Source organism: Lepidochelys kempii, chromosome 15 (genome assembly GCF_965140265.1).
Source record: "Lepidochelys kempii isolate rLepKem1 chromosome 15, rLepKem1.hap2, whole genome shotgun sequence".
NCBI classification, from domain to species: Eukaryota; Metazoa; Chordata; order Testudines; family Cheloniidae; genus Lepidochelys; species Lepidochelys kempii.
The window spans coordinates 9,455,594-9,480,699 of NC_133270.1; the positions used below are offsets into that span (position 1 = coordinate 9,455,594).

At 43.9% G+C, this 25,106-nt stretch overlaps 1 protein-coding gene across 2 annotated transcripts in view; it reads right to left on the reverse strand.

Annotated features, from left to right (window-relative positions):
- Positions 1–25,106, reverse strand: part of TAOK3 (TAO kinase 3) — a 142,831-nt gene that overhangs the window by 57,227 nt on the left and 60,498 nt on the right. For both annotated transcript variants that reach the window (XM_073312562.1, XM_073312563.1), the window contains exons 2-7: positions 16,642–16,745; positions 14,148–14,356; positions 8,122–8,193; positions 6,598–6,699; positions 2,702–2,747; positions 912–1,008 (exon numbers count right to left, since the gene is read on the reverse strand). In XM_073312562.1, the coding sequence (XP_073168663.1) occupies positions 912–1,008; positions 2,702–2,747; positions 6,598–6,699; positions 8,122–8,193; positions 14,148–14,267 (437 nt within the window). In that variant the 5' untranslated portion in view covers positions 14,268–14,356; positions 16,642–16,745. The remainder of the gene's footprint in view (positions 1–911; positions 1,009–2,701; positions 2,748–6,597; positions 6,700–8,121; positions 8,194–14,147; positions 14,357–16,641; positions 16,746–25,106) is intronic.

Sequence of the window (25,106 nt, forward strand, 5' to 3'; positions counted from 1 at the left end):
ACACGTGGGTGAAATCATGTTACGTTTCTGACAAAAGACAGGAGAGTCGGAAATTAAAATGGCCACACACTGGCAAACTTTACATCATGCAGGACAATTTCCCAAAACAGCCCGAGTCCAGTAGCAGGCCTGGGGGCTTCTGTTTGGTGCTTCAGAGGAAGGTGCCTAGTGTGCACACGCTGCTTGTGTGATGCTTTATCCTGGACAAGTGAAGTTTCTTCCTGACCTCTGCAGTGGTCAGCTGATTTCCTGAGGCATGATTTTATCTACGCAGATCTCAGCAAGTACAGTGTAACCGTTACTATTACTGGTCAGAAAGTTAATCAGGCTCTCTTAAATCTGGCTTATGTTTCACTTTACACACCCGTAAACTACCAGGTATCTTTCCTGTATTTCCTTTGTCTTCACTGATTCACCTAACTGCTTCCTCCCTAGGGTGAGCAGATGTCCCGTTTTTATAGGGACAGTCCCGTTTTGGGGGACTTTTTCTTATATAGGCACCTATTACCCCCCACCCCGACCCTTTTTTCCCCACAGTTACTATCTGCTCACCCTATTCCTCCCTCACATGCGGCCCGTTTTGCCTGGCAAATTTGTTTGGTGACATTGAGAGTGAAAACCACTATCACAGAAAAAGAAATCAATCATTGGATTGCGGCTTCACTAATGATTGCAGCAAAAGAGCAGGCCCATTAACAAGGGGACCGCTTCTGTTTACAAACATACCCTGTCATCAGCAGTGCTGGGAAAAGGGAATACTGAAAGATGACATCAGTGTGTCAGGAAGTTCTGGTTAAATATTACTGTTTTATAAAGGTTACCAGAGTGTAGCAGAGCAATTCTCTAAGGCTTCTCATCAGCCCTCAACCCAGAGCAAGATGAAACATGGCAGTACTGGACGGTACTCTTACCTATGAATCTTAGCATGAGAATGCAGGTAGGCCAGCCCCTGCAAGGCACCATGGGTAATGGCAGCAATCTCCACTTCCTGAAGTGGTTTCTTGTGAACTAAAGGGTTTAAACAACAAGATGAGGTAAGTTAGATTTGTTCCTTGCCAAGGAGTTACATAGCACTGGGATAGGAAGAGTTAGTCACATTCTTGGAACAACAACAACTGACCTTTGCAGGCCATGAATAGGGTAATACCTATAGACACCTACGTATTTCCTATGGCAAAGAGGTAGAAGGAGGTTCAGGATGAATATAAAGTAGAGGTGTCTAAGCACATTCCATAGAGCCCTCAAATATGACCAGCACATGCCTGTGGCTGACTATATCTTAGATACAGAGGTGTGGCCCATAAAGTATGGTTTTTAGCTAGCTTGGGATGGGTTTCCTCCTCCTCTGTACAGGCACTGTGAATGCCTTGGGGTTTGGTTTTAGTTCTGAGGTCACACTAGCCTCCCGTACTGCAAACCTATCTGCAACTATTCCTTCTAACTGCAGGGCAAGAACAAAGCTGATCATTTGGAGGTTTCCATTATTGCTGAACAGAAAACAAGCAGTTCCCATTTATCTATCAAGGAAGATACAAGCCCAAGAAAAAGGCTGCAAGCATTTATTTTTTCATTTTACAACATGTAAATGTGCCAGCTAGGTACAGCCCTTGGGCTCCTGGCAAATTCTCAGTGTGGCCCTTGACATCTTGAAGTTTGGGCAGCCCTGTTATAGATAGGGCCCCATCAAATTCACAGCCATGAAAAACATGTCACGGACCGCACAATCTGGTCTCCCCCTGTGAAATCTGGTCTTTTATGTGCTTTTACCCCATACTACACAGATTTAATGAGGGAGACCAGTGTTTCTCAAACTGGGGGTCCTGACCCAAAAGGGGACTGCGGGGGGGGGGGGAAGGAGAGGGGAGGGCAGGTCACAACTTTATTTTATTGGGGCGTGTCGCGATATTGTCACCCTTACTTCTGCTCTGCCTTCAGAGCTGGGTGGCCGGAGAGCAGCAGCTGTTGGCCGGGCGCCCAGCTCTGAAGGCGGTGCCCAGCTCTGAAGGCAGCACCCTGCCGGCAGCCGCGCAGAAGTGTGGCAATACCATATCAGGCCACCCTTACTTCTGCACTGCTGCCTTCAGAGCTGGATGGACAGAGCGTGGCAGCCGCTGACTGAGGGCCTGGCTCTGCAGGCAGCAGCGCAGAAGGAAGGGTGGCAACACCATACCAGGCCACCCTTCCTTCTGCGCTGCTGCTGGCAGCGGCTCTGCCTTCAGAGCTGGGCTCCCAGCCATCAGCCGCTGCTCTCCAGCTGCCCAGCTCTGAAGGGAGCACTGTCGCCAGCAGCAGCGCAGAAGTAGGGTAGCAGTACCGCAACCCCCCCCTACAATAACCTTGCGACACCCCCTCCACACAACTCCTTGTTGGGTCAAGACCCCTAGAATTACAACACCATGAAATTTCAGATTTAAATCTAACTGAAATCATGAAATTTATGATTTTTAAAATCCTATGACCGTGAAATTAAACAAAATGGACAGTGAATTTGGTAGGGCCCTAGTTATAGAATATAGGGCTTAGAAGACCCACACAGGACTTGGCCATGACTTAAGGCACTAGCAGGGTTCACTAGAAGTATAGACAGCCTGTGACATCTGTGAAATGGTTTCCTGAGCACCCATCTCAGCCAAAAACAACCCCCCTCCAGAAAGTTGTATTCCGAACAAATATGTGGTAGAAATGATGCTTCACAGCTTACCTTCTAGCAAATCAGAAGCCGATCCTAAGCAGTATTCCATCACCAACTGCGACAGAAATAAACACAAGCATTAACCATAAGGGAGGTAGAATAATGGTGAAACATGAGACAATCCAGAATGGCTGGGTTTCACACTGGCTCAGCACACCAAGGAATATGGAATCCTAGTGTTAAAGAATGGCCCACAAAAGGACTGGCATTTCCTCATCTCAGCTCATAACCATGATGTGATAACGCAGAAAGAGAATTTTGTGGGATTTTAAAACAGTTTACACAGGGCACCTCCCCCCGCAATTTGAGCGTATGATGCCATCTGCAGAGCTCTGCAGGAGCCCCGGCTTAATGCACCATCCTAGCTCAGAAAAAACCACAACACCTTTCAGCAAAGCTAAGGGCAGGCCCCTAGACCCTCTCCCATTCTCAGCTCATGGGAAGAGGCCCTAAGCATAGCAGTACAACGAGCCCCTTCCTCAGCCCACCACCTGCACAGTGAACCCTCCTTCCGAGGGCCATCACTGGCTGGAGACAAGGCATCTCCAACATCATCTCTATTTCGCTTCAGGGCCTGAGAAGAGTTGTGAACTAGGTGGTCCAATAATATTTGATTGGCCATGGGAAGGGAATGGGTAGCTTAATCACCTGGCGTTTGTGCTCGTCCATGGCAAGTTCCTGGCCCCTGGGTTGGCAGGAGCTGGGCGTGTGGCAAAAATGGCATATTTAATTTTGGCTAAAGGGGGGTGACTTGCACTGCTCAATAATTATGGAGCAGCAAGGGGGCTCTGTCCAGTTCGCTGCAACTGAAAGCCTGGTGGCTACAGTGTAAGGCCTTCAGGGGGGTCTCTGAGTGAGAGAGAAAGACACGGAAAGGAATGTCGGGAGGCAGAGTTCCAAGGCTTCTGCTGATTAGTGGAATTTCTGTGCTCTCACCTGCCTCAAGTCACTGAATGAAGGATGTTCTTTCTTAGAGACAAACGCAGCAAGGATGGATTCATATTAAATGTAGATCTTACAACTAACTGCATGAATTGCATTGCCTTTTCACTGGACTAAGATTGATTTGCATTGATATTTTGTGTCCAATCAATCTAGGAATAGAAACTAATCTGATTAACCATCTCAGAATTGGTAATTGAAGAGTTTATTGTAGAATGCTTTTTGCTCTGTTCTAGCCCCAAGTTGGTATTTTAAATATTTCATAGCCCAATGCATTTATCTGCTGAAAGCACTTTAAATAAAATAACTAAGACAGTGAGCCAGCTAGCTGTTTTAATATTTGTGAGGAAAATATGCAAAGAGAAATTCATTTTTCGTCTCTCCCTCATAAAATTTAGGATGCTGAGCTGTAAGTGCAGTCAGCAGGATTTCTTTGAGCAAAAAAAGTGAGCCCTAATGTGGATTTTCACAGCTGGAGCACATTTTAAACATGTCCTGTTTATTCCTCCTCTTAATGAAATGTGAAAAATCAAAAGCGGCTTGAAACTCTCTTGCATGGAACGCTGAAGGCCATGAACACACTTAGCAGCATCCCCTTAGGGCCGGAGATTTGCACTTATTGCTTATTTGGTATTTCTCCAGCTCCACTATTTCCAATAACCCCATTCAGTCTGCTGGAGACAACGCATCAGCCCCTTTAGTACAGCCAAAGGGCAATGCTTTGCGGTGTCCTTTACTCAGCACACAGTGCAGGCCAGCAACAGCCAGCCAGGTGTGCCTTGGTTAGGGGTGGATGTAGCCTCCCAATTCAACTAATACACTGACTACACTAAACTGCTGAGGGGGCACCAGTCACCTTCACTACCCTTCACTCTGGCACCACAACCTTCGCCCTGGCCTGGTGAGGAGGGGAGGCCCTAGGGCGGGGGAAGAGCAGGCTCACCCCACATTCACCCTGCAGTGGTGGCCCCCGCACCAGGTTGCAATGCCACAGAACCACTTAGGTTTCACCAGGCCACCGCTCCGTCATAACCATAGTAAGATCGTGTACGTGTTAGATTTCAGAAGGGCTGGTCTAGGGACACACTGTACGTAGACATGGATCTCAGCATCCACAAGTTTATGAAACCCAGAACCCTGAAGTTTCTTAGCCAGCCCACTAGGACTAATCAATGTAGCTCAATTGGGTCGGTGTCTGTTTTCCTCACCTAATTACACTGCACATCGACATTGTTCTCAGTGTTTGTTTTAATTCACTTGATTCAATTCCTGCATGTTTTATATTCAGGCAGAGGCATTAGTTGTAGGATGGAATTGGAGACGTTTGTAGGTTATGGATGGCAAAGAGTTTGCACTTGGTTATAAAACTTGATTTTCAAGCTTCATCAGAGAATAAATGCCTCCTAATGTAACTGGTGCTACCTCAGTGATTGCCCCATTTTTCAGATCTTTAATAATCATAGTAATCACTACCAGGTCTATTACGGAACTTGAAATGTCCTGCTCTTATCAGTTTGCGTTGATGAAAATTACCAATTTATTCCTCCTCTCTTTTTCTCTTAGCCAGTTTTTGATCCATGACAATGTTGCCTCTCGCCCCATGACTATTATGTTTTTGTAGTAACTTCTTGTGAAAGTCCTTGTCAAAGACCTTTTGAAAAGCTAAGTGAATTACCTGATTCTCCTTCATCCACTATTTTATGGACATGTTCAAAGAGTCCTAATGAGTGAGTGAGAGGAATAGTTTTCCTTTGCAGAGCCATGCCAGTTGGATCCTATCATATTATATTCTTCAAGGCGTTATTTTATTTTTCGTTAGTTATAGTTGCAACTAATATCCCAAGCACAAATGTAAGGATCTGTAATTCACTGGATCACCCCACTGACTTTCGTAAAGTTTAGGATAGAATCTACCACTATAAGCAGTCATTTATATGGAGGTTATTGTTTTAAAGACCCTAAAAAATTGGGCTTTCAGTACTTAGAAACTATAACATGTAAAGGCCTTTGGGCATGGACATCAACAAATTATGGGCTTGATCCAAATTCTACTGAATTCAACAGAAAGACTCGGACTTCAATGAGCTTTGGAGGAGATGCTACATAATCACCATAAAAGAGGTTTGGGCTGAAGGCTGAGAAACTGCAAAGAAACCCTGGGGTTGCAAGAAATACAGTAGGGAGTCAATAAATAAAACACTTTGACAAATTCTACCTTACAGTAGACTTACGAGCTAGATGAGGATTCTGGGATCAGGTTCAAATTACCTACCGACCCTTCGATCACACAGTCAAATCCCAGCAGAGTCAAGCAAACCCTTTGTTCTTCTGAAGCCGATTAGCTAGCTGCCATGATGTTGACTGTGAGGGGATGTTGGAGGAACTCTTATTACAAAACTAAATGCCCTGGCCAATCTGCGTGAACTAACAAGGTACTTTTATATAGAAGTAGGGATCTGCCCCAGTGTCCTTGTCCAGAATTTCCATTCCCCTTGTAAATAACTTTGAGGATCCTTCAAGATAAAAGAGACTACAAGGAATATTAAGTATTCAGTGTTGTGTGGAAAGACAGGATCATTTACCAGATATTCAGTCACCTACGGGCATGTGGTCCTGCCCGGGAATACAGGGACTTGACAACTGCTGGTGCTGTTACACAGTGCTACCGTGATATGGGTGCCCGCGCTCACTCTATTCAGATCATGAAGGTTTAGGAGATTGTTGCTAGCAAGCGCCATAGACCTGCAGGCAAGCAGTTCCATGATTCGAAAATCAAGTTCCCTCTGCCACACAGAGTTCTGTGTCGTCAGCACAAACCACGTTTCACCACCAGGAGACCAAATACATTCTTCTAAATGCAAGAACCTCCTGTTTGCTCCGTGTTACAATAAAATTCTTATGGGGGGGGGGGGGGGGCGGGGGGAGAGAAGGAGAGCTGGAAATGCCACAGGGCTCACACTCACCCAGGCAGTGTGCTCTTTCAGGTAACAGCCCTTGTACTCTACGGTGTTGGGGTGCTTCAGCTGCCGTAGGAACTGGACTTCCTTGATGATATCCTGCCATTTCTATTGAAAACAAAATGGGAGGTATTCCCTCCTTACGTCAATCTCTCCTCCCGCATTCTCCACGACAACCTGCAGCTCCTGCAGCACAGTCAGGTGTTACTGCAGATTTGGGAAGCGACCATGAGACAATTTTACTATTGGAGACGGTCAACAGAACCACCACCCCATTTTCTCTCCTTTTCCCAGCCTCCCAATTAACACCAGCCCTACCTCTCGTTGCTGCCATCTCATCGTTCCCTTTCATTGTTTAAATTACTCGCTGGGACGACCAGCCAGTCATATCAGAAGAACTACGGGACCGATACCAGGAAGTGGACGAAAGCTTTCAAAACCTCCTTGCGAACTCTGAGCTAGATGGGAGGGGGCAATCTAGCTCTGTTCTCTTACACAGAAGCAAAAAAATTCCCCAAAGGTGGTGTCACTTCTAATCACTGACCTTTGAAATCACCCTAGTTCAAATCATGTCAGCTGTTAAGAGATAAAATTAACTCACAATGCATTAAATATAATCAAATTGGTGAAGGGATTAAATAAACCACACAGGTATCCAGCAACTGGCCAATGACAGGTAGATTTATTTTATCCCTCCATGACTAACTTAGAGATAACCAGTTCAGGGTTTATTTTATACCCTTCTCTCCATATGCCAAAACCTCAAGTACAGTCCCACCCTGAATCAACAGTTGCAAGAACTGATTGTATTGTAGTTGTCGAGGTCCATGTTGTACAAAGACCAGTGAAAAAAGTCAGTCAAAAAGAGGAAAACTTAGCTATTAAGGTCAACTTTTGGGTTCGCACCATAATATGGTGAGAGTTATTTTATCTGCAAAAAAACTGCTACTGTTCTACAGGCTATATTTGAAGTGCTAAGTTTTCTCAGATTTATTACGAAACCAGTGCTTCCAAAACCAGACAGCAGTAACTGAAAGCTGTCATGAAGGCTTGTGGTGTGAGAATTCTGCTGTAACTTTATTAGGTTTTGATTCCTTCTGTAATGTAATAAAAGGCATATTGACATTTGAAATGTCAGAGGTAACAGGTAACGCACATGCTGGAGACCAACACAGCAGAGTAGGAAAAACATCTGAAACTGCCTCTTCCTTATTAATAGCACAGAAGCCTGCTCTCTACTGCAAGTCCACCCATCAATCCAGCTAGATAACGTCTACCGAAGTAGCAAGCTTTACAAGAGAAGATCATCCAAGAAAGCAACAACTGAAGTGTTTAAAACCTTTAAAATCTACCATTCATCAGACTTTACACGGACTCATTTTCCTTTCCTATGGAAGTGAGTGACTATTACATGCACTAAAGAATCTGGTTTGCTAAGGCCAAAGGAAATCCCCAGCTAACCTCTCTGTACAGGTTTATATGGCTGCTGTGCACAGAGTTCACGTGAAAAACTAGCTCGATCTATCTTACCTCGTTCGTTTGCTTCCCACTGTAGGACATTTTCTTAACCGCCACCACTTCATTAGTGTGGGAATGTGTGGCCTGGAGCAGGGGAAAGAGAGAAAGAAATTAAATCAGAATTTTTTCCTATGGAGTCAGATGTGTCTTCGGCTAAGTCCAGGCTTTCCCTTCTTAACCCACGTACTGGCAAGCTCACATGCTTAGGAGACTCCTTTCCTTTGGACTCTAATTTAGGATACCACCATTTGGACCCCAGCTGCCACATGGGCTCATCCATTTGTCTAATTCCAAGCTATCTCCCTGCCTGCTTCTGGGTAACAGCAACAGCTCTACTACCGTGCAAACCTGGGACCCGACTCTGTGTCTAGTGAGAGCTTTGCTACTGACTCTAGCAGTATCAGGATCAGGCCTCCGGGAACCGCAGAGCAACTTGGCAAAGCACGATGCATGCTGGCCCAGCTGACAACGGCTCTGCCCAGTAGCCATCAGACCCCAGCTAACACAAAGAGAATGAGTAACAGCTCTCCTATTGGATTGACCTAATATTTTATTCTCCCTGGACTCCTTGGGACATCCCCCAACCCCAGCAAATTGCAGATCTGGTAGCTGTTTGACAATATGAAAGCCTTCTCCTGAAGGGTAGCTGATCCCAAAAGCCACCTTCTGGAGAACTGCACTGGTCTAGACAAGGCCAGCAGGCAAGTGTGCCTTTGCAGTGGTTGATATATGGGTATGGAACTTCTGGCACCCATCTCAATCCCTCTATCCCCAGTTTCCAAGAAAACTCTGTTTTTTTCCTGGAAGGCCTGACAATCAAGAGAGATCAACGTTGGCCCAATACGTATTCCCCTTTCCTCCCTCCCGCTGTTTCCAGTCCCCTTCACTGGCTTTGTTTTAAACGTTGAGGGAGATTTTATTATGCTTCATTTGTATTATGTATTAGCAGTACTGCACATGACCCTAATGCTTTGGGGTGGGGGCGGGGGAGACGGGGTATTTTAGTAACAACGTAAAGCTTTTTTTAAATGTAAAGGGCTTGGCACCAAAAGATCCCCTAGATTTGGTTCCAGAATCGCAGCAGTTGGAGATGAAAGCTGTATTAGGTTGTTACACCCCGCTCCCTTGGCCAGTGAAGGATCATGCCCTGCCCTATAGTCTTCAACACTTAGTTTAGTTTTAAAAGAGTCAAGCAATGGCGCTCTCGTGACTTTCCTTGAAAGACTAACCGGCAGCCCAAGACATTGCACTGTTAGTAAGGAATAGGCTCATCACAGATAATATTATGGGGCAGTTTTACCGCATAAAGAAAAGGAGTACTTGTGGCACCTTAGAGACTAACCAATTTATTTGAGCATAAGCTTTCATGAGCTGCTCACGAAAGTTTATGCTCAAATAAATTGGTTAGTCTCTAAGGTGCCACAAGTACTCCTTTTCTTTATGCGAATACAGACTAACACGGCTGTTACTCTGAAACCTGTCTTTTAACGCATAGTAACCAAGAAATAATAAAGTTTCAGGAACGGTTTTGAAGTAGAGGGAGTAATCTACTTCACTTACCGGATGGGGTCACCCAATTTAGACAGCCTATGTGCACTTGTTTTCTTGACCGCTAACAGGCGCCATATTATGAAGCTGAACCATCTGTATCAGTTCAAGCACAAATGACTATTTCAAAACAGCACAGGGGCTTTGTTTAAAGACACCAAAAAATCCCCCCAGGACAATCAGATTTTAAACAGACCCTGTTAGGCCACTAAATGTCCCCTACTTCATGCGAAGTGTAAGCCTTCAGACAAGTCTTACAACATTTGATACCCAACCCCAACACACAGAGGTCATCGGGTTTGCTATGAGCCTGAGGGTGCATGGATGTTCCTTGTCACCGTCCCTTTGTGCTATAGGATTGGTTCTCATGAGGCAGGTATTGCTATTTCCAAGAATCCTGTTCTTGGAGAGCTGATCAGAGTGACAGTGTCATTTGCTGGCTTGTGCATCCAAACCAAAGCTGGCAACGATTTTCAGGTCCAACACCCTTCAATTCTCCCTCCTTGCCAGGCCTCATTAAAAGCCTGATCCTGCAAATTGTCAAGTGCCCTCAGCACCCAGGGAGTTCAGCTTGAGACAGGGATGCTCAATATACATTGCAGGATTGGACCCCTAAATAATGAGAGGTGATGCTGAATCTTGGGTGATTTTTATACGTGTGCTACAATATTGTACCTAGGCAGCACAGGGAAGGCTCAGGAGAACACTTCAAAAGTAGCACAAGTTTCCTGCCTTTTGAAAGCGTAGGTTAAATGTTTAATGTTATTTCAAGGGAACAAGCTAGACATTAGACCATGTATTGTGAGCTAACTGCGTATTAAATATTTGTATTATCAAAGCCATTGAGTTTATGAAAATTCTACTTTTCTTTAGCTTGCATAACAAAAGAAGAGTTGACTGAAGCTTGAAAACTCATGGCTCCAGAATAAGTTATCTATTTGCCTGGAATGGCAACAAGCCACCTTGAGCTCTCCAAGAGTGTCAAACACAAAAAGCGAACAATTTAGTCTGAAACATGATTAAATGCTGTTATCTCTGTAACCACTGGAAATTTGAAGTACAAGATTGGCAACAGCTGAAAGCTCAGAATTTGCAATAAGTTAAAAGGGAGGCATAATAAACTTGGTGTTTCACTTGTGTGGACAAGTAATGTCCTTTCACAAATATATTAATCCCCCAAGATGTTTTGTAATGCAGACAGTGTCTTCAAGGGAAAATAGTGCTACACTGGGTCAACATAAATACCAAGAGAATTACTGAAGAGAGTTAATGGATTTAGACTAATGTCTGGCACAATGGAATAGGTAAAATTATGTTCTGCCGTCAGAAGCATGAAGCCCTCATTGGTGAATTAAGGAAAGCCAGAAGAAACAGCTTTTGGATAAGATGAAAAGCTGTAGCCCTGACCACTTGAGATCCTGATTCACCATTAAAGATCTCAAGCACATTTTGCTTCATTGGAGTTAGCACTGTCATTCTGGAAAAATTTCAAATTAATTCTTTCTACCACCCCCATTATTGGATATGGGTTTCCTGCCCTGACTTGTTGCGAAGTATTGCTGTTCCATGTTAAACAGTGGCCATATTCCATCATAGCAGAGGGAAATTGTTGCATTTAAAGTGCTTTGGAATCCTTCAGACTGAAATAAGCTACAGAGTTTTCAAGTGTAAATGACAGAAATACCTACATGTTGAAACATTTTGGGCTGCCTTTAGCAGATCATTTGTGAAGACCCTGGCAAATCACAATGGAACACAGCTTTTAATACCCCCTCATTTGCTTTGTCAAATACCATCCACCACTTTGTTTTCATGGTTCAGTGTTTAACTAGCCTAATGTTATTGAGGAAAATGATCTCTGACTGAAAGTATGAAATTGCTTGGTGAAGGTGCATAAACCCCGAAACCTGGTGACAAAATGAGGCCAGAAATATTTTAGCCTTTGTTCAGTCCACTAGGAAAAATACTGATAATAGTGAAAAGTAGCTAGCACAGCAGAATGAAGTAACAAAATTCCTACTTTCCCAAGTATTCTGTTGAAGTTTAGTGCCCATAGCAGGGCTATGAAATTCAGACGCTATCATTATCATGAAAAGGAAGAGATCAATGCCTTTGCTGAATACAGTGGTGTCTGTACCAACTCAGATAAAAAGATCAAACAGAACAAATGCAGCAAACTAGCCAATCCATTGCGCCTAAACACACACACTGCACTAGACAATTATCCTTAAAAACAGAGCACTGCACAGTAATTTTGCCGTACAGATGACGGTTAGAAAGCTCAACAAAAGCACCACCACAGAACTAGTCATACTCTACAGCTGTAAGAAAGTGCATCCAAAATGAAGACACAGATCTCTGTAGCTATTTCCCGCCAAGCTGTCACATTTATCATCCTACATTAATTCTCAGTTATATATGTACACTTCCATGCATTGAGATGTCACCCCAAGTTGTTTCAATGGACAAAACAGCAAAAAGTTGCTAACAGGACTATATAGGGGAGAAAAACTGGGCCAATAAGAGAAAGGCAAACCATTGTCCTTCCAATACAAAGAGCGACAGGCAAAGATGACAAATCTTTGGGGAGAGTTTTTGAGAACTGAATGGAAGGGAAACAATTTGCAAGAATAAAGCTGTATGCAAGTGGGGTTCCAGAAGGGCATTTCCAAAGGTGAACCCATGTTGTGGGTCCGTAGAATCACAGAAGTTCAAGCTGGAGAACACCTGTTAGAGTCTCTCTCTGCCAATGCAGGATTATTCCCTACTCAGTATATTTTCTAGTGTTTTTGTACATTCTAGTTTCAAGCACTAGGTACATAGGTAGTGCCATACCCGAACAGACCATTGGTTCATCTAATCCAGTACCCTGCCTCTGACAGTGGCCAGTATCAGATCCTTAAGATCTTCAGAACTTTTGGGTGAATCCCATGTAATCCAGGTGACTTGCTGCTATTTTACTTGTTGTTGCAACACCTCAGTCAGTTCCATATTACCAGAAAAGAATGAGTATTTCCCCAGCATAGCCTGGGATGAAGACTAATGCAATGCAAAGACTATTCAGGCTGCTCCCTTTGGTCTGTGCTGGTGGCTTAGCAGACCTACTACTTCCCTCACAAGCTTCCATAGACCTTAATAATTTCCTTTTTATTTGACTTTACATCTTTGGCTACTTGCTCTTCCAACTTTACTTTTCATCTATTCGAGGTTGTGGTCAAGGTTTTCAAAACTGATGAATGATTTTGAAGGCCCAACTTGAGACATCTTAAAGAGGACTAATTTTCAGAGATCAGATGCTCGGCACTTTCTGAAAACTGGGTCCACTTAATGTGTTTCAAGCGTGGCATCCAAAGTCACCCATCACTTCTGAATGCCTTCACTTCTGTTCCTTTCTAATGAAAACGTAGTTCAGCTGAAGCATCCCTGAATGAGGCACCATTGAACCAGGTTTTGCTTGCCTTTTTTGTTGGGGCGACGCATATTTACCAGGAATCTGTTATAAGCTCCCAGGCTTAAATCAAAGGGCAGAGCTTAATTTTTGTGTTTAATTTCACTATCTTCCTAATTTTTTTTAATTCTTGCTTTTTGAAATTCAGCGTTACAGTGCCAAGTTTGGGTACAATTCCTCCCACAAGGAAGCTGAACTTAATTTATCATGGGCACCACCACACAGTGATTCAACTTCAGTTGCTTTTTTTTTAAAATTGCTTCTCTAAACTATTACTGCCATGATATTTAATCAGTTAATGTGGATATTTAACATCACCCACGAATACCGTTTCATACAGATTCTGCTATGGTTAAAAGTGCTGCGGTAGGAAGGGAAGCAGGATGACACTTTCAAATGCTCTCAGTGATATGAGCATCTCAATATCTCTAATGTTAGAAGCGGTAGAGAAATAGCACAGAGGACTCCACGATCTCTTTGTTTTTGCTACTGACTCAGTGAAGATTCTAGGCCAGCAACCATTGGACCAATTTATTACTGAAAATGGCTTTTAGCTTCAGTTGTCTGTTGAATTCATCAATTCCTGGGATCCATGAATTTGCAGACAATTTAGAAACACAGAGCAAATAAGACAGAAAACAAATTCAAGCCACTTATGTTCATTAAAAGAACCCATTATACTTTTCACAAGAACAATGATGTTAAAACCTGGTGTTTCTGATAAAAATTAGCTTGCTGGATTATGTTCTGCCTGGCTAAATTTGTCCATCTTCAACCAGATACAGCATTCCCTTCTCACCGCGAGCAGCTGTGTCTTAAATGCCTTGCATTGATACAGTGAGGTTGGGCTTCGCCCAGAGACAGCTGCACTTCAGAAGTGGATTAAGAGATGTCTCTGTCATACATTCATCTCACAGGTGTACTGATAAGAAGCTAGTGTATGTAAGGTCCTCATAACTTTGTATCAGAGTCACTTCTAAAAGTCCCATGTTTTACTGACAAGTGTTTCTTTGGAGAAATGTGGGTGAACAAATCTACTTACAAAGTAAACTGCTCCAAAACTTCCATGTCCAATTTCATGTAAACCCACAAATATTTCCTCAGGATCATCTTTGTAGAATAGGTCAGCTATCTCTGGGTCCTTCGGCATCCCTTTGCGCATGTTGAACAGTATTATGACCTAGTTCGCGCTTTAAATTCCCAATCGGTTTCTTCCCTCATTGACAAAGTAGTTTGCAGATAACACAGCACCTGGGAGAACAACAACGTTCATCATTTACCAGATACTTTTATGCATGTTTTTGTTCAGACTTTCTACAGTGAAATTAGAGGAAATAACTTCAAAACAACAAGGCTTACCCATTGTTTCCTTCAAGTACTATTAGTCAAATAGAGGAGTATAGATAACTAGGCATTCTGTGCGTAATAGCCATTTACTGGATACCGAACTGAGTACTGCAGTCTGAGGCTATACTAATGTCCATTAGAAGAGGGAAGTTGTTTCGGGATTACGTGAAACATTACGTGATAGAAGTTTATACTAACAGTCTCAATGCAGATCCCCTGATGTGCCAGTTTTTAAAGAAACACATTTTGTTATCCACCCTTTTATAAGTCTCTCTTGTTTGGATATCACTCTCTTTCCACTTGCCAATTGGTGGCCTGCTCTATTTAATTTACAGAGGATAATTTGAACTGATGGGATTTTCAGGAAGTGCCTAAATGCACTAGTCCCATTGGCTTTCAATAGCTCCTAAGTCACAGAGGTGTTTTTGAAAATCCAACCCTACAGCCTGTCAGTGGTTTTCAAACTTTTTTTCTGGGGACCAGGTTGAAGAAAATTGTTGATGCCCGCAACCCAACAGAGCTGAGGATGAGGGCTTTGGGGCTCTGGGCTAGGGGAAGGAGGTTGGGGTGCAGGAGGGGGTCAGAGCTCTGTGGTGGGGGTGGTGATGAAAGGTTTGGGATGCAGGAGAGGCTCCAGGTTTGGGGGGAGCTCAGGGCTGGGGGTGCAGGCTCTGGGGTGGGGCCAGAGATGAGGGGTTTGGGTGCAGGAAGGGGTTCCGGGCTGGGTAGCTCAGGGCTGGGGCGGGGGATTGGGGCACGGACCTACCTTCGGCGGCTCCCAGTCAGCAGCACAGACGGGGTGCAGAGGCAGGCTTCCTGCCTGTCCTGGCACCACGGACCGCGCTGTGCCTGAAGTTGCCAGCAGTGGCTCCAACGCGGAGGCACGCAAGCGGCTCCGCCCGGCTCTCACCCCCACTCCGTAGAGCTGGTGCTCGGGGCAGCGCATGGAACCCCGTGGCCCCCCTGCCTAGAAACCGGGCCCGCTGCTAGCTGCTTCGAGGACACAGCACGGTGTTGAAACAGGTCGGCACTAGCCTGTCTGTCAGCGGTGCTGCCCAGCTAAGGACTTTTAACGTCCCAGTTGGCGGTGCTGACCAGAGCGACCCAGTGCCTGACATGCCGTGACCTGGTACTGGGTCGCGACCCGAACTTTGAAACATATTGGCTTATGTCATCCAACAAGCTCAGTCTTTATTGGAGCTCATCTTTCTTTAGTGTGTGTACCAGCTCACACAGCAAAAACACTGTACTTAATGGAAGACATAAGATGTTCATTCAGAAAGAAGTTTAATTCCTGAAAATAAAATCAGTAGATTGTTTCTTATTTATAACAAGTTGTCCAGTAGAAGAAAAAAAAAAAACACCATGAAAATATAATACAGGCCCATTTTATATTTCCATTCTCTGGGTCACTTTGGGTTACTGCTCATCAATGTCAACCAAAACACACCAATAAGACAAGGAGGGGGGGGAAGAGGAGCAACAACAAACCATGCTCTTACTTGCATCATATTAGTTAATACAGACAACAACAATAAATGGCTCTATGATATTTGACTTGTTTTGCCAAAAGTGAGGGGAACTAGTCTGAGAGTTTGGGGTTTGATGTTTTGAAAACTCCCCGTTAGAAGAGCAAGATGCTCAGAAATCTGCAACATTTAAAAATGCAAGCTGAGCCTGGAATAACAGCCAGAGCCTCCAGTAAAGATTACTTTGCTGTTGAGAAGGAAATGGTTCTGCATTTTTAAATTTTCATTGCCATTATTTTTAACCAAAAGCTGAAATGTCGCCACGTTTGTCTGTGGCTTTGTCAAGTTAAGATAATTTTCTACCAGTTGGTCACTGGCTTTTTGAGCAAATTTCTAAACTCTGACATCAGTGCATAAGCACAGAAGCGCACAATGTACCATGTTGCTCTCATGTTAGAAAATAGATCCTAAATGGCAGTAGGACACCTGAGAATGGACTGGTCAAAATACAGCAGCCATAAAATAAACTATACAGCACAACAATGGTAGGCTTGGAGGTACTGGTGGTCTGAAATCTCAAGGTGCCATGATGGTGAACCTGCCTGCAGTCATGGCCATTCAGACTCTCTGCATCAGGACTTCTAACTAATGGAGCGTAATGCATGACAGATAAATACATGTTAACTAAGAGCATGCAGAATATACTCAACTGAATCATACCTGTTTATCTGTGGCACAAACCACAATCTATGGCTCAGATGCATTTCAGCAGCATCTTTTTGTGTTCTCCTGTTGTCTCCCCAAGTTCTGTGCACTCTGTTTTCCTGTAAGGAAAAAACACGTAGAGGAACACTGTATAAATTCTTTGTACATATGCTAATATCTATGTATGCAGATATTCAAGTTAACCAGTAGACTTCCTCTTATCACTGGACCGTGCCGGGGTGCCCCAGGACAAATAATGCCCATTATCAATGCTGTTTTCCCTTTCAGGTGAAGAGAATTGACTTTCCCCATGTTCTATAAGTAGGGCCCTACCAAATTTGTGGTCCATTTTGGTCAATTTTGTGGTCAGAGGATTTTAAAAATCATAAATGTCATGATTTCAGCTATTTAAATCTGACATTTCACGGTGCTGTAATTGTAGGGGTCCTGACCCCAAACAGAGTTGTGGGGAGGGGAGGGTTGCAAGGCTATTGTAGGGGAGGTTGCGGTACGGCTACCCTTATTTCTGCACTGCTGCTAGCAGCAGTGCTGCCTACAGAGCTGGGCAGCTGGAAAGCAGCGGCTGCTGGACGGGAGCCCCGCTCTGAAGGCAGAGCTGTCGTCAGCAGCAGCGAGGAAGTAAGAATGGCATGGTATGGTATTGCCACCCTTACTTCTGTGCTGCCTGGCCAACAGCCGCTGCTCTTCAGCCACTTGCCGCTGCTCTTCGGCCACCCAGCTCTGAAGGCAGCGCAGAAGTAAGGGTGTCAATACCGTGACCCCATGTAAAATCACCTTGTGACCCCCCACAACTCCCTTTTGGGTCAGGACCCCCAGTTTGAGAGAGACGCTAGTCTGCCCTGTGAAATCTGTGTAGTCTAGGCTAAAAGCACACGAAAGACCAGATTTCACTGCCCGTGACACGTTTTTCATGACCATGAATTTGGTAGGGCCCCATCTATAAACCTCAGACCTGTGATATATCATAATGTGGGATACAAGAGAGAGGTCACCAACTTTATCAAAGCTACCACTGCCTCAGTCTTGTATCCCACTCCTTAATCTCATTCCTATCCCCCTCAAGTCTTTTCCCTCCATTTCCTGTTTTTGATCCCTATCAAATTTCTGAACCAGCACTTGTATCTGTTCGGTCCCAGACAGGCCCCTCTTTTTGAGCTGTCTATAGCTGGCCGAGCTGGTGAGGCCCTGACTCAATGGCTTCTCTTTGTTTGGATGTAATATGGTAACTTGTGAACCCCTCCAATCAAGTCCATTATTTTAGAGATTGTTCTAGGCATCTATGGGCAGGACCCTGTTGATTTCTGTGAAAAAAATCTGAATATCACTGAGCTTTGGAGCTGGGTTAGCAGACCTGTTAGCGTAAATCAGGTCTCACCTGTCTATAGATCAAAGAACCAGTTGGTGGCAACTATTAGCACCTTTCATCATCAAGGATACCTGCCTATTACCCATCTCCCCTACAGTGTTGAGCACCATGATAACCCTGAACAATTTATCTCCCAGACAGAAACAAGGAATAGTGGGGGAAGGGGAAAACATGGACCCTGCCATGGAGGAACAAGGAAGGAAGGGGGGACATCGGGACACACCTGACATATAGTGGTGGGGGAAGTTGCAAGGAATCCCTGAAATAGCAGCAGATGGGAGGGGACAAACAGGGAGCTTGTGGGGGGAATGGAGGGATGCAAGGAGCCTCTGGCATGTGCAATGAGCTCAGCCGACAGAAGCCTAGTTCCATAAACATGGTAAGTATTTTGTAGGACAAATGGAGACGAAGAAAGCTCTAACTCTTGTAGGGTACTCCACCTGGGTGAACCACGTGTGTTTCAAGGACAAAGCACCCATTGCCATCAAGACGAAAACCTTCTTGTCCTCAGTTTTCAGCTACGGTGCCATAAAAACGAGCAATAGTACTTTGCAATGATATCATTTCCACCTGATGCTCTCCAAGCACTTTCAACACATCAGTAAGGTAAGTATTATGCCCCAGGGGAGGGGAGGAACTGAGGCACAGAGAGATGAATACGAGGTCAGGTCTACAAACTTTTGCCAGAGTTGTTGCCCATCGGGGGGTGCAATTTGTGATGGAGATACATGTGCTGGCAAAACCCCTGGTGCAGACACAGTTATACTGGCAAAACTGCGCTTTTGCTGGTAGAGCTTATTTTGCTTAGGGAAGGCTGATGGAGCCACATAGGGAGTGCTTTGCTAGTCTAGTACACCCACATACCACTGCCTTCCCAGGGCAGACCTGGCCTGAGTCAGGCAGAGCTAAGAACAGAAGCGAAGAATCTTGTCTCCCCATTCCCTGCAGTTAACGGTTAGAGGACACTCCCTTGACAGACATTCCTTCTCTTTCATCCAGCTGGCACCAAGAATGGCAGCAATACCATCTCAAAGAAAGACACCTTTGTCCATCCCCCTCAAGAGGGCAATACAGTGAAACATTCGTCCAAATACGCTTCCTAGCAAGATTCCAGGAAGAAATCCTGAAAGGCTACATTAAAAAGAAAGAAGGCTCAAAAATAAACTCTTGACAAAAACTAGATGAATAAAATTATTATTCCTTTGCAGAGGACTGGCCCCACCCAAAGGAGCTATATTTACAGCGAGCCGGCAGGTACGTGCCAAGAATGTGTAACAGGTCTACTGTCCGTTACCCAAGTGAGAAATCCATCTGGGTTTAGAACAATAAAGAAAAGTCGTATTGAGGAAAATACCAGTTTATCCAACTCTCTCTACTTAAATGCACCCTTCCGCTAACCAAGAAATCTGTGCAGTTCAACTACCTTGTCTTTGAAAGACTATTGAAAGCAAGAACCATTCTTAATGCCAGGGCCTGGGTGATGCTATCTTCCTGCTAACAGGGACAGTGACAGAGTCAGGCAAGGAAACTGATGAGTACTCATCACAACCTTATTGATACTTAGTATTTTCCTGTAAAAATTAAAAAAAAAAAAAAAAAAGCAAAACGAACTGCAAAATGTCTGCCTCCCCCCTCACCCCCCAAATCACTATTGCATGTCCAACCGAATTGAACATTTTTGCTGAGTTCCTTTATAGTGCTCCGAAGCACACCTAGCATCTCAGTATAATAGCACAGGATCCTTGCTCGGAAGACCTTAATCTAAGTGACATGGTGCAACCAATAGGGAACAAAACAGAGGAGAAACATTGGGCACAAATCACAAGGTTGCGTTGCTACTAGGCAAAGTCAAGGCTTTTAAAACGAAGGTGTTTGTTTTAGTTTAAGGACAGATTAAAAGTCTTAGAAAACTTTAAATTGAGTTGGATGTCTCACTTCTTGTAGCATTATGGCAGATATGAGTCATAAAGAGGGACAGCTGAACCAGTTCAAATAATGGTTGACTGAATATTTGTCTTTGTTAAGCTACTTAATTAGGACCGCCAGAGACAATTTCTACCTAAAAGAGTCTTCTTACAGTCCCAAGCAGCAAACTGAGAAGATCTGAGAGAACACATGTTGTGAAGCAGTGAAACATTGACAGTGCTTCAAACGTTGGCCAACACTTTCAAAAGAAAAAAAAGGGACTTGAGATTTTCAGCACATTCTGCAAATCAGGCCAACTTCCAGAGTTTCTCAAGTTGGGCACCCAAAAACTGACCCAATCATTCACTGGGCACTTTTGAAAACCTCTCAGCCTTAGAGCCTGGTCAGCTCTTGTTAACTACTACTGACATACAGCAGTGCTGCTAAAAATAAAAGGATCTTCAAATACCCAAGGCAGGGAGATGGGACTAATGTTCGGGAGAAAGTAACCGCTGACAGACACTAAACAATTCCTTTTTCATTGGTAAGAAAGGAGGAGATGAGACAGATTATGGGCCTAGATCATGCTACCACTGAGGACAATAGGAGTTTTGCCACGGACTTCAGATGGAGGTGGAACTGAGCCCTTTAGAAGCAAAGGAAAGGAGAGGAAAAATACCAGAGAAAAAGATATCCTCTACCCTACACCTTCTGATTTAAAATCACACTGATGATCTCCAATATGCAAGAGGTTTCTCAGGTGACATGGGACTGCTGCAGCTTTATGGACTATCACAAGCATCCTAACCACAAACTGTTACATGAGTCGACCAGTGTTAACTTGTACCAGGATGGTGGCAGAAGCCAGATGGGCAGAGGGGATGACAAAGATTGTCAAACTGTTGGGGTATTCTGGGCACTTTATGGCAGGTCCTTTTGGGAAGCTCTTTAATCATCTAGCATCACTAGAAAGCATCTGTGGCGCTGTTTTCCCTTTTCACACACAGCGGCACTGTGAGTACATATGACTTTTTTAAACAGCTATTTGTATGCTTGCAAGAAATATCAAGAGACTAGACTAGTGCTTCCCAAACTATGGGTCAAATCACTAGCTGGGGAGTAGAGGTGTAGACACACCTTAATTATTTTCCAGTGGCTCCGTTTTCATTTTTAAAAAAAGTAAGACTCTAGTCATTACAATTGCAAAGAAGATCTTCCATATGTGGAGTGAGTAGCTGATGAAGCAAGGTCTTCCTGATTTTGCAGAGAGCCTAAAACAATAGCTCTGATGTATGAACTGCCTCACTCATTTCAATGGGTGCTAGCTCAGATACCAGCAAGGACAGTTCTCATTTAGCTAACGAACATTGGCAGCTCAAAGCATCAAAGCATGTAAGAAATAGAAGGACGCATCATATTATGAAACGCTACCCCAGCATTTCCCAAAGTGGAGGGAGCACAAAAGCCCAGCTGAGGGTGCAACAGATGTACACATTAAGATGGGTGGTTTATTTCCTGGTGTGCAAGCTCAGCTTTCCAACATTTGGGAAATACTGACCTAAAAGAACTACACAGGTTAAAATGCAGTTTATAATCCATTGTTTTTAGCCTCATAGCCACTTCACTTCTTAGAAGCGGGAAATGTGACCATTGTGTGGCCCATGCTCTGAAAGGTGGGGTCTCTGCTTTCAGCCAATATTTAATAAGAGGGGAGCAAATCCAGCAGTTTTTACATTTTAATTGTGTTTTTTTTTTAATTAGAAATGGAACCAGATATCATTGCTGTGCCCCACTTCCCAGCCACTCCAGCTGAGGTCAGTCTGGCACCATTCCTACAGCAGTACTGCAGCCTGCCTTGTGAAGAAGTCCCACCAACTACACGGTTGTCCTTTTTTTTCTGAATTTAAGAGCAGGCAGATCACCAGTAAATTGCTTGAAAATACAGCCTGAATAGTAGCATTGCTCTAAGCCGTAGAAGTGATGCTGCATAGTTTGATTTCAGTGGGAGTTAGATGCCTGAATATCTTTAAAAAACTGGTCCAAATCCACCTGCAGCCTGTGCTGTCTCACTTGCTCATTAACGTTTTCAGTATATACAGCAAAGGTTTCTAGATCCTGCAAGAACATCTCAGGGATACAGTTCTATACTGATGTCTAAACATATTTATCATGGTGGGCCATATTTATCATAGAGGGGCCTTTCCAACACCATTTCCAAGAGATAGGAAATTCTGTTAAACTCACGTTGAAGTTACTGTTGATTTTTCAACATTAAGAACGGTGCAAACCTTTTGTTAATGCAAACTGACACCTAATGCAACGGTTCCCAAAATAAGGACTACGTTCTCCAATTAAAATCAAGCAGAAAATCAAGCTGCAGGAAGTAGGTGGAACAGCAGCAGACTCCACTCACAGGATCAGCAGGCTAGCATGGCTCGTCCGTATCCATGGTTATGTGCATGCAATTCTTTTTCTTTTGCATAAAGCATCCCTGCCCGAGAGTGACCGGCACCACCGGCACACACACACCCCACCCTGCTTTCTTTACTTGACCATGAGACCAGAAATCCCAGATTCATTCAGCAGCAGCACATGAAGGTCTCACATCAAGAGAGCAGTTAAAGCACAGCTTTAAGCACGTGCTTAAGTTCCACTGTAGTCAATGTGATTTAAGCACGTCCTTAATTGTTTTGCTGAATCCGTGCCAATAACTTTCCCCTTGACTGCTGAACAGGGTTAGTAAAAAACCCACACACAGCCACTCCATCCAATATTGCTACAGTGAACTGAAGCATACACGTCCTCATTAATCCTCTTACGTGCAGATCACTATCTACCCTCAAAACTCCTATCACTTAGCAGAAGCAGGTACTTGATTTTTGATGTAAGCTAGCATTCTCTAAAAGTACTCAACCCATAAAGCACGACGAATTTGCAGCAGCACCGTTCCATTTCCAAATCTTTCACTGAGACCCATGATAGAAACATGCAGTTATACACCATAGAACAACAGAGAAAGCTTCCAGAGATCCTTTCTGTTTTTCAAACTGATGGATAAAAGAAAAATTAAATAGAAACAGACTTAGGTAGAATTTACAGTTCAGACAGCTCCCAGAAGCTATCACTATTTACTGAACATCTCAACGAGTCATGGAGTCCGTCTTTTTTTTTTTTTTTAAAAACTATTTAGGACATTCTCATACAGGATCGCAACGTATTTCCTTATTAGGAGTCTAGTATATGTAAAATTAGTGGCCAGTCAGAAGAACCTTCAGCGGTGATCGTCTGGCCTATAAGCTTAAAAGGTGCCATAGCTGCCAGCAACTTCTTGTGGGGTTTGAGTCTCATCCCCAAGAAAAGAAAGGGAGTACTTGTGGCACCTTACAGACTAACGAATAGTCTCTAAGGTGCCACAAGTCCTCCTTTTCATTTTGCGAATACAGACTAACACGGCTGCTACTCTGATCCCCAAGAAAGAAACTTCCCACAAGCATATCCAAATCTGCAGATTCAAACTCCACCAAATAAAGTTCTAAGACCTCGAGTCTTCGCATCACTCCCTCCCACCCCCAAACGGGGAGTTACAGTACTTTAAACTGTTTCTCTTGGACGTTCCTAGAAAAGAAAATAAGGGGAAATGCATTGGATAAAGGCTTCACTGCTACATACAGAGCCACCACGGTTGTCAGGTAAACGACATGTGGAGCTGTTGGGATGCTTCTGAGACGTCTTTCCACTCAGCTTCTCAAAAACTCAGTTCGACTCCAGATTTCGTCACTCCGGTATCTTTATCTGGCATACAGCAAAACTACACTGAGTTGATAAGACTCAAGCACAGAGTGGGTATGGGGCATGCCACACATCCAAAGCTACAAAGAAATCCTCTTCCTTTATATACATTTACACATGGCATCACGTGTCTTGGGATTGGCTTGGTTATTCTGAAGGAACCAATCCCTGTTTGGCATGCTCTGCCCATGCATAATCTGACCTCTATTTTATCTGACAGTTAGGCTTGTTTACTAATACCAGGATGTTCCTGCTGATCCTGCATACTGCTTGTTGTGACAACTTAACCTTTCATTCACCTTCCACATCACGCCTACTAAGAAATGAAGCAAGTTACTTGTGTCAAGTTACATATTTCAAGCCAGGCCTACAGTAGCATCAGGACAGAACCTATAGTTCCAATAGTCAACAGGGACTACAAATGGGGCTCGAGTTGCAACCGTTAGCTATAGCAGTAATAGAACCGAGTCTTCTTAGTCTATGGTTTGTAGAGGGCAACATGATCACATACAGGGTATGTCCATGCTACAGAACTCCCTCAAGTTAGTCAGCTCAAGTGACCACACTCATTCTAGGCTAGACACAATCAATAGTGCTAGACACAGATTTCTGAGAGTAAACCACATGGGTCATAGTAACACAGCAAACTGCACCAACATTAAAATTTAAAATGATCTGGACAAACTGGAGAAATGGTCTGAAGTAAATAGGATGAAATTCAATATGGACAAAAGCAAAGTACTCCACCGAGGAAGGAACAATCAGTTGCACAAATACAAAATGGGAAATGACTGCCTAGGAAGTACTGCGGAAAGGGATCTGGGGGTCATAGTGGATCACAAGCTAAATATGAGTCAGTGTAATGCTGTTGCAAAAAAAGCGAACATCATTCTGGGATGTATTAGCAGGAGTGTTGTAAGCAAGACAAGAGAAGTAATTCTTCTGCTCTACTCTGCGCTAATTAGGCCTCAACTGGAGTATTGTGTCCAGTTCTGGGTGCCACGTTTCAGGAAAGATGTGGACAAATTGGAGAAAGTCCAGAGACGAGCAACAAAAATGATTAATGGTCTACAAAACATGATCTAGGAGGAAAGATTAAACAAACCCAATTTTTTCAGTCTGGAGAAGACAGAGGGGACATAACAGTTTTCAAGTACATAAAAGGTTGTTACAAGGAGGAGGGAGAAAAATTGTTGTTCTTTACATCTGAGGATAGGACAAGAAGCAATGGGTTTAAATTGCAGCAGGGACGGTTTAGGCTGGACATTAGGAAAAAATTCCTAACTGTCAGGGTGGTTAAGCACTGGAATAAATTGTCTAGGGAGGTGGTGGAATCTCCAACACTGGGAATTTTTAAGAGCAGGTTGGACAAACACCTGTCAGGGATGGTCTAGATCAA